The 12,556-nt window shown below is 36.1% G+C and overlaps 1 protein-coding gene across 4 annotated transcripts in view; it reads right to left on the bottom strand.

Moving 5' to 3' along the window:
* VWA3A (von Willebrand factor A domain containing 3A) overlaps nt 1-12,556 on the bottom strand; it is a 36,558-nt gene that overhangs the window by 11,131 nt on the left and 12,871 nt on the right. For all 4 annotated transcript variants that reach the window (XR_007379947.1, XR_007379946.1, XR_007379945.1 and 1 more), the window contains 15 exons: nt 12,398-12,472; nt 11,538-11,682; nt 11,049-11,247; nt 10,475-10,545; nt 9,339-9,497; nt 8,574-8,664; nt 7,377-7,487; nt 6,789-6,886; nt 6,485-6,637; nt 5,724-5,832; nt 4,970-5,114; nt 4,408-4,552; nt 2,363-2,514; nt 1,608-1,734; nt 944-1,041 (listed from right to left, as the gene is read on the bottom strand). Coding sequence is in view for 1 of the 4 variants with exons in the window: in XM_048961150.1 (XP_048817107.1) it covers nt 944-1,041; nt 1,608-1,734; nt 2,363-2,514; nt 4,408-4,552; nt 4,970-5,114; nt 5,724-5,832; nt 6,485-6,637; nt 6,789-6,886; nt 7,377-7,487; nt 8,574-8,664; nt 9,339-9,497; nt 10,475-10,545; nt 11,049-11,247; nt 11,538-11,682; nt 12,398-12,472 (1,878 nt within the window). In the remaining 3 variants the exon portion in view is untranslated. The remainder of the gene's footprint in view (nt 1-943; nt 1,042-1,607; nt 1,735-2,362; nt 2,515-4,407; nt 4,553-4,969; nt 5,115-5,723; nt 5,833-6,484; nt 6,638-6,788; nt 6,887-7,376; nt 7,488-8,573; nt 8,665-9,338; nt 9,498-10,474; nt 10,546-11,048; nt 11,248-11,537; nt 11,683-12,397; nt 12,473-12,556) is intronic.

A 12,556-nucleotide genomic window follows, 5' to 3' on the forward strand; every position in this document is an offset into this window, starting at 1 on the left:
TGCTTGGCATTACGTTACCTGTTAAATAGCTGTTAACAGAAAAGGCAAAGAGAAACTTTGTGGTAAGTGAGGATGCTAAAGATAAGGAAAGGAAAACTAAGGGAGAAAAAACCTGAACATGCAGAGAGATAAGGTAATTGAAAAGAACTGAAAGGAAAGAGGGGAAGACAGGACAGAATCTGGCAGGCCCAAGACTTGAAGGGAAAAGGAAAAAGATAGAGAGTCATACTAACTAGGAAAACAGAAAAAGACCTAGATTGAGAGATGAGATCAGAGGTCAGATCCTTTGGTAAATCACAACATGAAAGAGGAATGAAGAGGAAGGCTTAGGTAATCCTCCCAGGAAAAAAGCCAGTTGACATTTTAGAGGTCTTTAAAGAAAAAGGGAGATGGATGGTAACTTGAAAAGCAGATGGGTTGCTGATGAACAGATCTCACATCATTCCATGTGACAATGTAATTCCAGCAGACAGTGCGAGATGGGGTGGTTAGAGAAATCAGGGTGAGGTAGCATTGAAGGAGACTATGTTGATTTTGCAAAATAAAAATAATGTACATTTCAGGGTAAGAAGTCAGACTAAAGGAGGAGGTACTATAAAGGACATTTTATTTTTTCATAATCCATACATAGAGAAATATAATGATTTGGCATATGATGGAACTCAAAAGGTGAAGAACAACCTATGTTGTTTCTAATGTAATTTCCCTTTGATACAAGTGTTGGAGGGACCACAATGGTATGACGGTAGCTTTTTAAGACTTTAAAATTAAGTCCATCTAAAGCAGAGAAATCATTTGCATGCCATTTTCCAAGCCTCAAAAAAACCTGCAATTGGTAGTACAAGGAAGAAACAGCAATTCTATTGCAAGTAGTAGACACTGGAATTCAGATTTCCTTTTTACTTCATGAAATAAAAATTACTGGAAGATTCTTGATACTCACCTGAAAGATTTTGCCTGCTTTAAAAAACCTCTAGCTTTTGCTACTTCCTCAGTAAGTTTCTTTAAATCATCTCCTTCGAAGTACGGGAAAACTGGATCCTGAAAACAGAATTAAAATAATCTACTTTAACCTGCATCTACTTCCTATTTTCAGTTTCTACACATTTTATGAACTGCCAAAGCTCCACATCTCCTTTCCCCAATCTGTTTGCAGAGGCCTTGGGATTACAAAGAGCAGAGCAACTCTGTATTAAATAAGATTCTGCTCATTAACGAACTTCTCTACTGTGGCAATCATTAAGATCTCCTTGTATAACATTAATGTGCTAAACACTGTACGAGGATTTTACAGTGACAAATGTAATTGAAGATGATGTGGATAAAAAAAAAAGTGTCCAGATAAAGGATGCTTCTGCTTCTCTTTCAAAAATATACATTGCATTACACACTTCTTTAGAAGTTTTGGTCACCTGGTTGAGGCAGAGCGCAGTCAGACCTGCCAGAAATTAGGATTTCTCCTTTTGATTTCAATATGAAGTATTGTAAGATTCCTGTCTTATTCTTCTAGTGATTTTTCTTTTTTCAATGCAGTTTGAGTACAGATGAAGAACTAAGTCAGAATGAAACAAAACCAAATCCAACAAGATCCAAACCATTTTACATACATCCTCATCATCGAATCCTTCTGTCAGCATTCGGTGTGCTGCTAATTGTCCATCCACGTCTCCAAAGCTGCAGTGGTAGCGCCCTCCTGTTTGGGAGGCAAGCTTCTTCAGAAATTCATTTGCCTCTCTGTTAATAATAAAGTAATGTCACTTATGAAAATTATTTATCTGAAAGCAAGAATAGAAAAATAATTTCTGAGAATTCCTCAAGAAAATATTAAATCAAAACAAGCAATTTGGAGGACTTGGTTTTAAATTGCTGTATCATTTCTAAACTTGAAGAGCTAAGGAAGAATATACACTGCTTAGTCATCATAACCTCTTAGACAGGTTGTTTTTTTTAACAAGAGGTTCATTGTACCAACAAAACCAGAATAAGAAGATAAACCAAAAAAATCAGAGAGCTGGTTGGCAAGGAAAGGCAGTAATATTTCACAAAGGGTAAGAAAACCAAAAGCAGGGAGATTCCATAAGAGGAAGGAAAATTTTGTGTGTGCTCCACAACTTACTCTCTGCTTTAAGCCTCTATTACTTGCCATTGTCCAATATGCCCCATAAGTAGATGTAGGAGATGCAGGCCACACAGCGACCATGTGTCAGAACAGCCTGCCCCACTCCCACTGGTATGAATGCCTGCCTAGCTCAGTCCTGTTCAGTGAACTGAGCATGTGGCATGCACTGAGAACTCGGCCTTCTGACAATAAATAATCACTTTAAGGATTGTCTTTTTTTTGTTCTTGCTAGGTATCACATACCTGTCTACACAGCTAAAAGAAATGGTGTGGATTTTAATATCTTGTTGCTTTCTCAATCTTTCAATTTCTTTCAAAATCAGATTACAACTGGTATCTGGTTTTCCATCAGTCAATATATACAATGCCTCCACACCTTGGAAACTGAGAGCTTTCTAAAAAGCAGAAAACAAATAATTAGAATATTTAAATGAAAAGTAATACTTTAAAATGAAAACATTCAAGTCCAATCATTTAAGACAGCTTCATTATCAAGTTAGTTCTGTCTTTTCCTTTTCACTAAACTGAACTAAATCAAATATATATTCCTCCATGAAAATAAACATGCAGATAATTTGTAGCATGAGGTACAATACACACAAGCAGAGCACCATCAAAAACTGAGTTACTGAAATAAGAGAAGATGAGTCGATCCCCTGAACTAGTTCTGCAGAACTGCTGACAGAAGACTTTCATCACCCTTTAGAGGAGTAAAAGATGCTTAATATCTGAAAATCAGGCTAATTAGGATTTGGCCTTTCTACATCATGAAAACTTGCTACGATAATTGGCTTAGCAAATTTAACCTCTATGTAGACATTTCTTACAATTCTACTGCACTTATCTGCCAAGAAATCCAGAAAATGTATATAAATAGTCTTTAAAAGTACCAATAAAAAGAATCACTAATTTAGGCTAAAATTTCTATGCAGATTTAAATTTTAAGTCTCATGAAATTGCGAGTTCTCTCAGTTCCTGTTTTAAGCTGTTATTACCAGTTAATTTCTGCATTAAGAATTTTTAAAAGAGAAGTTTCTTTCCCTACTTCTGAATTTCAGGAATCACACTCAATATCCATGTGATTCCAACCATCACTGCTTCTTTAAGATCCCTGTTTGCTTTATGCCAAATATCCCATAATAACAGCTGTACATAAGCAGTACTGGCTGTTTTCTCTCTCTGGGACTGTTTGAACACAAGGACTGATGCAACTATTGACATTTTTCCTAAACTGAGAATGGGGAGTGCACGTTTCTATTTGTGAGCCTTATGGAGACAAACTGCAGCTTGATTCCAGATCCATTAAATGTTTTCAGTATAAGAGGTGTTTCATGTTGTGACCAAATAGTTTTCCTAAAATATTATCAGTCAGATAGAAGTGCTTTATCACTGCAAAACACCTTTTTCATCTCCAACACACTATTGTGGGACTGGGATAAAATGTTGTTTCTGCATTGGATATTGAAAAGGGCAATTGATCTAAAGAAGTAAGCTGTAGCATATCCTTAGAAATAGCTGATGTGAAAAGTAGAAATACTACATACATATTAGTAACATATTTTAGAAAGATAGTTACCGAATTATGTGACAAATTCTTTCTCAAAAGCTGCAATAGACTTTAAATGTTCTAAACAATGTGGGTTTAGTATTCTGAACTGGGAAACACACTGTAAGGCTGTTCATTAGGCCAGCAGAAGTGAAATACATTTAACAAGCTTTCGAGGAGCCAGGGCCTTTACACAAAGCAGAACCATCCTACTCTGTGGGAATGTTAGGATGCCATAGGCAGGCTCCAAGACACTCCCTTCCATCCTCCTTCCAAGCTTATCTCTATGCAAGCACAGAACAGAACAATGACGCACTGTAAAGGGCACAAATGCTAGGGGGTAATCAAACAATTAAGAGGTTATGTTTATGTTTATGTTTCTGTTGTAAAGCGGGCATCCAAAAGTTATAACCAGATGTTTGTTAAGAAAGCGATTGTTAGAAGGCAATTAACCAATTAAGATATTTGTGTTTGGGTGGCAAGGATCTGTGTTTACTTGGTATTTGTATGATTAGTGAAGTGTTGTGAAAGAGTGTGAACCTGCAGTACTCAGCCAATGAGGAACCAGAGGAGAAAGAGATCAGCGTCAGGCAATAGGAGATAAAAGATGTAACACTGCTTTGTGTGTGCACTCCTGCCTGCTGGAGGCCCACCAGTGAATTGCAAATAAAATTTGCTTTATCAGAGATACCCTCCTAGAAAATTATTTGGATATTTCCAACACTATACACAATTTACTAACCTGTAAAGCCATAAGGATGCAGGTATTACCATGAGCATGGAATTTGGACACCCACTGCACAGCATCGTGACAGGTTTTATCAGTTGCCTCTACAAGATGCTCCCTCCAACTCTCTGTATTTTCTGCAAATCTCAACAGGTTAAACCTTGGGAGAAAGATGGCCCACAACATTTAAATCTAACCAGTCTTAGCAGTCATGTTGTATAAGACACTTTTGAAACAGAAAACAAAACCAAAAGAACAAAACCAACCACCAATTATTGGAATAAAGGGTAAGAAAACGTAAGTTATTCTGTGTCAACTGAAAGACCCATGGTCTTTCCCAGTCCAACCATCCACTAATCACCAACAGTTCTCACTAAACCATGTCCCTCAACACAGTGTCCAAACGTTCCTTGGACGCCTCCAGGGTTGGTTACTCCACCACCTTCCTAGGCAGCCCATTCCAGTGCCTGACCATTCTTTCAGAGAAGTAGTATTTCCTAACAGATTATTACGTATTGTTTCTTAATTACAGAAGTAGTGCAGAAGCAGTGCGATGTTTATCAGCAGTTTATTATACCTGACTTCATTTTTTCTCAGCTGCTCCCAGATAAGGGAGGTAAGTTCCTTCGTGATATGTGGCAAATATGGGTCCATGGAACCAGATGTATCAATCAAAACACAGACATTTGCTTCTAAAATGGTACCAAACAATCTTCGACTTCCTGCACCAGAATCATTAAAACTGTTATTACACAGACTTATTATGTTAAACATATGAATTTATTGAGCCTACGGTAAAATCTTCCATCTTCAGGAGTTACTCTGGATGCATTTCTACTTAACAAATTCTAATATGAGTGGAAACGAGGTTGTTCAAGGATTAGTGACAGGAATCTCTTCCACCATTTCTAGTACTAACAAGCATTAGTTACTAGCCAATTATTACAACCTGCACTAAAAACAGGCTGAACTTTGCAATACAGAAAAAAAAAAAGTAACCATTTCCTAACAAAATTATTTATGAGTAACGAATCAAAATAGTTTTCAAAAGCAGTGATTCTATGTCAAAATTAAAAGAGGCAGCTGCTACCACTCGAATAATTTCAAATCATGTGCCAAGCACACAATTCATTAATGATTTTGTCTACAAACAAAAGCTTATTGCTAAAACAAGACAGATATATTTTTTTTAAAGAAAAATGAAAACTGGGTTTCCAGAGCAGAGTTTGAAACAAAAAGCAATCAAGAAATGGAATTTTACAGTTATGCTGCTCCAAATCACAGGACAGACACAACAGGCCATGCTTTATAGGAAAGATGCACAGCAATACCTGACAGAAGCCACTGTATTCTCTGCAGATAGCGTAGCAACACCTTCTCCATTTGTTCAATGTAGATTTCCAGTTCTTTAGATTGAACCTGCAGATGTCTCACAACCCCCTGAAAAATTGTTCATACAAAAGTACCTTATGTTAACAACTGTTATAAATGTAGTCCCTTCATTAGGATTTTTTAATCTTTATGAAAAAGCATAAAAAACTTCTATAACTCAGTTGCTACTAAACAACTGCTTTACCCAAATTAGGAAAACCTGGTTCTTATTTCAGCCTGTTGTTTCAAGCAACAAAATTAAATAACTTGTCTGGAGAGATGCATCTGTTGCACTTCTTCTGACACTTTCATAGATATAATAAACCAGTAATATCCTAACTTTAACCTGTTATGTTTTTCTGGTCACGGCACAAACCAAACCAAGCAATATACAACATTCTTGTCGTTTCCCCTCACATATGATTTCTCAAAGCTCTCCCTAAAAATAAATTTTTATATTACTATTCATAGTGGATGAACAGAGGAGATGCCATACATTCTAAACATCCCATGCTGTTCACATTTCAAATGTATTAATCATCTTTTGTGGTGAATAGAGGCCTTCTCTAGTTTTCTACTAGAATGTTCATTTAGAATGAAAAACAAGAAATAGTAGAGGGGACGTAAGACTGGCATCTCACAAACAGTGATTAATATGCACTGCTTTAGCAAATACAAAGTCTCTCAATGATGTAGGTACATAAAATCTACAAAAGCTTACATTGATTTCTACACTGGGGAAGATACTGCAGTACTTTGCTGACACTTTCTTGTGCAGAGACTCCACAATTTTCTTTTGGTGAGTGCAGCTTGGACCAAACATCAGTCTGGGCAATTCCAGTTTAAGCTTTTTAATACTGTACTTTGTCAGCCACTTGTAAGACAAACAAAAGGTGCAATTGGTTGTTAGCAAATTTTAGAACTATTCAAGTAATAATACGTTGTACAGAATCACAATTCAAATGTTCACATTGATTCATATTAACAATTCTAAAATGGCTATTTATTGGTAAGGAGCAAAATACCTCTTTGCTTGAACAGATTTCCTCTTTTTTTGGCAATCTGACAGAGGGAACATGCTTTCTTATGCAAACAGTCTTTGGATAACTTCGGAATACTGCACCTAGCAAGAAACACTTGGGAACATTAGGTTACCTCTTCATTGCTCTTCACACGTGGTCTCATAGCCCTTTTGGAGCCACATGAAAATATTCCTGTTGGTAAAATAAAACCAACAAACCAAACAGCAACAGAAAAACCCCAAGTATTTCACACATGATTTTTCATTTGACAAGAATTCAAAATTTCTGTATGAAGGAATACACAATAAGTCATTTTATCTTCAACATTACCTTTGAAAAAATCCAAACAATATCTTCTCATCATCTAAGGCATGACAGCATTTTTCCTTGAAGCATCTTTGACCAGAAGATCGCAGAGCACTTAACCAAAAGTCAAATTAGAAAACCCCAAGTCCACCCCTATTTGATAAGTGATGCTCACTTCCCCTCATTATTTACAGCTGATTATGCACAACTTAGTATCCAAACAGTTTTATATTATAATAACTGCCAGTAAAAAGGCTTCACCCATTACACCTTGGTAACACATACCCACATTTCTTCCTTTGTCAGTATAAAATACTGACACAGAACACTCTGGCTGTTTCCTTGGTTTATATTTTCTTCTGTTCTCAGCCTGAGGCCATTGTTTTATTGTTTGTACTACAAAGAAAACAAAACAACAACCAGCAACACCGTAAATGATGACTTCATTCAGCTGAGGATAAAACTCTGACATGCAATCCAGTTCTTCAGTTGCCACAGTTACACATACTTAATTTTCTTGGATAACAATTAAGAAGAATCTATATCATAGAATTTGTCACATACAAATCAAACCATAATCTTTACAATTTTTGAATTGTCACTAGTAATTTATAAATTATGAATTATATATAAGTTATAAATATGATCAGTCATACTAAATAACCTGAAAAGATTAGGGGTTTAGAACAAGCAAAGCATTTGTTGCAACATTCAGTTATCATGGCACACAACACCTTGTGCAAATATGAACCCAGATCTGTAAAAGTTACTGAATATCAAGAATCTGACATCAATCAGTCGGTATTAAAGGCCCAAATTTAATACAAAAATTCAACAAATAAACAAAACAAAAACCGAAACCCTGCAGATATTAGCAAAGATATAAGAACAAAACAAGAAAATTATGAGAATTGAAAAATTGGGGTTGGAATCAATTTAAGAGCTGTTCCATGCACCAGCAGTAGCTGCAGGATGCAGCTCTTCAGATAACCTGACATTTGTGTTACAGTTTTCCTTTATTACTGGATCATAAATAAGTAGGAGAGCACACCAAGAACAACTGCTTACAAGAAAATTAACAAAAAATACATTACACTAAAAATAAATCTCTAAATTGTTGCAACTTCAAAAGAATGTATAAATTGTAAACAAAGACAGGTGGGGTTTTAATTACGTTTTCAGGCATGTGACAAAGGAAGGCTCTTCTTTCCACCACATATATTTATGTTTTCTGATACAGGATGGATATTCAATCAAATGACCTGGAAACAGTTATACAGCTGGGCAGCATTCTTCCTCTCCTAATCTAGACAGATCACATCTACAACTCATTTCACAAACTGCAATGTTCCCTATTGCTCTGTCTTCAGATAAATACTGCTAGTGTTTCTAAAAGCTTAAATCCTCCAGTTCTAATTTAGTACTTTATTTTTAGCAACTCCCAAACAAAGTAAAGACAAGAATCCCCTCATCCATGCAGACCTGGTGGAATTTCTGCTTTTGCACTGGTGGGACGCCACGCCGGCACTCTGATGGAGGCATTTTTCTCCGCACAGTGTTTGTCTTTGATGTGCTATAAGCACAAAGAGAGAAGAAATTAAGAAGTATTTTAACCACACAGTACCATAATTGCCTAACTTATTCAGAACTGGAACTATCTTCCATTATTCTCTAATTCCTGTTTTACTCTGGCTCTTCTTACTAGCCAGCAGGTTGCCATTATGACACATTCATTTGCAATTTCTTGCTAGGTTAATAACTCTAATTGCTCTGTTTTAATTTTCTTGCAGACTTTCTGCTGCCATTAAACGGAGGACTAATATTTAAGGTCAGATGAGGTTGGAGCATTTTTGTGACATGAAGGAGAGTATAGTATGGTAATGGATGGACTTGCTAAATAAAAGCAACTTCATAAAGCATGTTTCTGCTTTGCCTTTGCTTCTATTAAACACTGAATTTTTAAGGTCAGAGGAGGGGCCATTTAGACAATTTTAGATACTACAATGTTATTTAATCACTACAGTTATATTTAATTACTTCACAGGATTTAGTAAGGTGTACTTTTTTATGTAGCACTTTGAATGCAAATTAAAATGTAAATTCATAGTAGAATCACAGAACTGTTATTACTTCCTTCAAATTTTCAGCCTGAGCACTTCTCTCATAAAGACCAGCATATAATAGCCAGTTAATATCACTAATTAAAACAGACTGTATCTTAAAATGGAACTGTGAAGGATTTCAAACCATTCTAGCCAGACTCAGAGCTGTAGGTTTTGGAGATGGCAACTTCTGCGGCCTTCTTTTCTCTTTTGTGACAGCCACGGTTGCGCCTGCTTCTGCTATAAGTGGATCAGCAGGCTGATTTCCTGAACGTTGCTTTAAGGATTCCACTAAGAATGCACACTGAAATGGAAGTTCACACTGCTTAGTAATTCATAAACATGACACTTCAAAGACTGACATCCTGTATTTAATAAAATTGGTATTTGTTTTATTTATCGTAAAAATAATAATCAGGTGATGCTTAACAACTCATAACCTCTTTGTGTTGTACTTCCTAAAACACATGGGAAGTAAACCCTCCCTGCTCTGAGCAAACATTCTAAAAGAAAAAGGAACGCTACATGCACAGAGCCCAGGAGAAATGAGCAGAAGATGAACCAAATACATTCAGCCATTAAACAATAATACCAAAATACTTAAGATCCTATTGAATATTCACCAGTTGTTCTTTACAAAACAAATCATACAAAACACAGCACCACCAACAAAAAGCTTCATCTCAGACCTGCTCTGATCTCTGGCCAGACATCTCATTGCACATATCCTTCTATTCACACTTCAGAAAGAAACAGCTTTCATACAGCCAGGCTGCATGCTGCCCAAGCAAATGTATTACATATCTTGGGGAAAAAGTTAAATGCATGTAATATGGGGAGAGACTGAAGAGTTCTACACCCTTACTATGCTTCAGGAAACCTTTTTTTTTTTTAATATTAGAGAAATGTACTGTGCAATTGACAACCTTTTCCTACGCTGTGATTTAAAGGAGTATATGAACCATTTTACTCGAGTATCTATGCACTTGGATAGAATCCTCTATCATAGGATTGGCAACAAACAGGAAAATCACTTCAAATGTGAACTCCTCATATTTGATAGGAAACCATGGACTCTAACAGTCATCACTGCAGTGCTACTCTATCACTGCTTCCCAGTCCGTGTTTGCTCTAAGTGGCCATTCTCACATTCTCGAGTTTTCCTCTCTGTCTTACAAGGAATTTCATGCTGTCCAATTTTCTGCACTGCCAGTTGAACAAACACTGTTCCTTTTTTTTCTGAAGAGAAGCATAATTTCAGAAGATATATATAATTCATACCTTTTGGGAGTAGTTCTTTGCTTTTTCCATTTCAGACACAAGAACAGTGATATCATCGCTTTCAAAAATACCTGATAATCAAATATATGCTAGTCATTATTTTTAAGTATACAGAAAAGTTTAGAGTATGTCAAATATCAACAACAAAAAATAAGAATAAAAAAGCCCTGTTTCCCATTTGTTATGCAGTCTTTGCCTACTACACTAGTAAATAAATTTTAACTGTGTACTTTTAAAATATTTAGCAAAAAACAGTGAATGAAAGAACAGTGAATTACGAGATATGGTTTAGTAGCTTGTGGTACTGGGAATGGGAGGGTGGTTGGACTAGATGATCTTGAGGTCATTTCCAACCTTGCGATTCTATGAATTTGAATAGAAAAACTCAAATTAATGCTGCATTATAATACTCTTTAAGATAGCCAAAAGCCTTAATTAAACTAAGACTTATGTTTGTATCTCAGTGCTAAACTAAACTTAAAACTAGACTTAACTAGAGGTAAAAAAAAAAGCAATGATAGATATTATTTAATGAACGATAAAGAATGAAGTGCTGTCTCTCCTTTTCACTTACCTGCTTCTCCAAACCAATGAAATCTCCCATTGGCAGCCTGTACTATTTCTTTAAAAGCAGTGGCAGTTTCTGTCGGGGTAGCATAGCGGGCTGGAATAATCCCACAGGAGTCAGCATCCTCCATTACACTGAACAGACAGACATGAAGCTGCAAATCAAAACCTCTGCAAGCCTCAGCCACATAGGCACTGATTGTGTGCTATAAGGCAAAAATAAATCAAAATCAGAAGTCTCTCCGTATCATAGGTGAGTTTCCATCTGCTCCAGTTTTTCCTGAACTGATGAGCAAGCACTCTTAACCTGCATAATTCAGCACAGGACTATAACCTGAACAGCTGTATGACCTCTACAGTCATAGATATGTAATGAAGTATTCTGCCAACAAATTATGAAAAATAGCCAAAAGGATAGAAGAGAGGAAAAAATAAAATTGAGATTAATTCTGATGGGAATTTACAGACGAACTGTAAAACCTGTAAAGATACTCACTGTTTCCTGATCAGGTATTCCAGTAGTCAGCAGGTAAATTCCTTGTGATTTGTGTTTATCCTTTTCTTTGAAGTCTACTTCCACAGCTCTTCTGAGAGCACTCATGAAATTCCTACTCCCACTGCACTGCAACCTCAATACCCACCTGAGAAGTTTACATTTCAAAGAGTGAATTGAGAAAAGCTTTTGTTTCTGCTAAAAGCAGTGAGAGAACTCTGAATCTTAAATAATACTGCTCTGGGATCTGTAGTTTTTTTGATAACAGCCACCAAAACCAGATTATACAAGCATTCAAAACATTTTTTCTAGTTTCTGTAATTCCACTACAGCAAACTACTTTTTAAGGTAAGTTTCAGAGCACAGAGGTGAAAGAATTCCCTCTTAATTTTATGTGGGAAAAAACTGTAATAGCAGAACTGACAGGAGTAAAAGAAAACCACAGAGGTATAATGAAGCTACTGAGGATATAACTCCACAAAGTGGATCATGAGATTTAGTTTCAGTGTATATGGGGAAAAACAGTTTAGCTTCCAGATCTCAGCTGAATTTGAAGTAATTTTAAATTCTTTTTGTGACCTGTGCATTTCTTAAAAACCTCTGTATTTGTGTACTGACATACTCAATATACACATGAAATACAAAGACACTAGGGCATACTGGACTTTATGACAGTTTTCACTACAAACCATCTATAACAATTAGATGAACATTAGATAGAACAGTTCGTGGCGAAGTATTTTTGTGATACTTAATTGTCTAAACTGTTCAGAATGCTGATTCATTTTATTTCTTTGTTCTATCTGTTTCACAGTATCTATGCTCACTTAATTCCTAAGTATGGGAAAGGAATTTGATCCTACCTCCAAGCTTTTTGTAAGTTTTCAGGCTGGGAAGGAACCAGTTCCATCTGCCAAGGCACAATGTGGCTCCCAAATCTTTTAGAGAAAACAGCAATGAATTCTCACATTGTGCTTTAAAGCAAACAAAAGAACTAGCAGAATTATCTGACAAAAAATCTG

The sequence above is a fragment of the Lagopus muta genome, chromosome 15 (genome assembly GCF_023343835.1).
Source record: "Lagopus muta isolate bLagMut1 chromosome 15, bLagMut1 primary, whole genome shotgun sequence".
Classification (NCBI taxonomy): Eukaryota; Metazoa; Chordata; class Aves; order Galliformes; family Phasianidae; genus Lagopus; species Lagopus muta.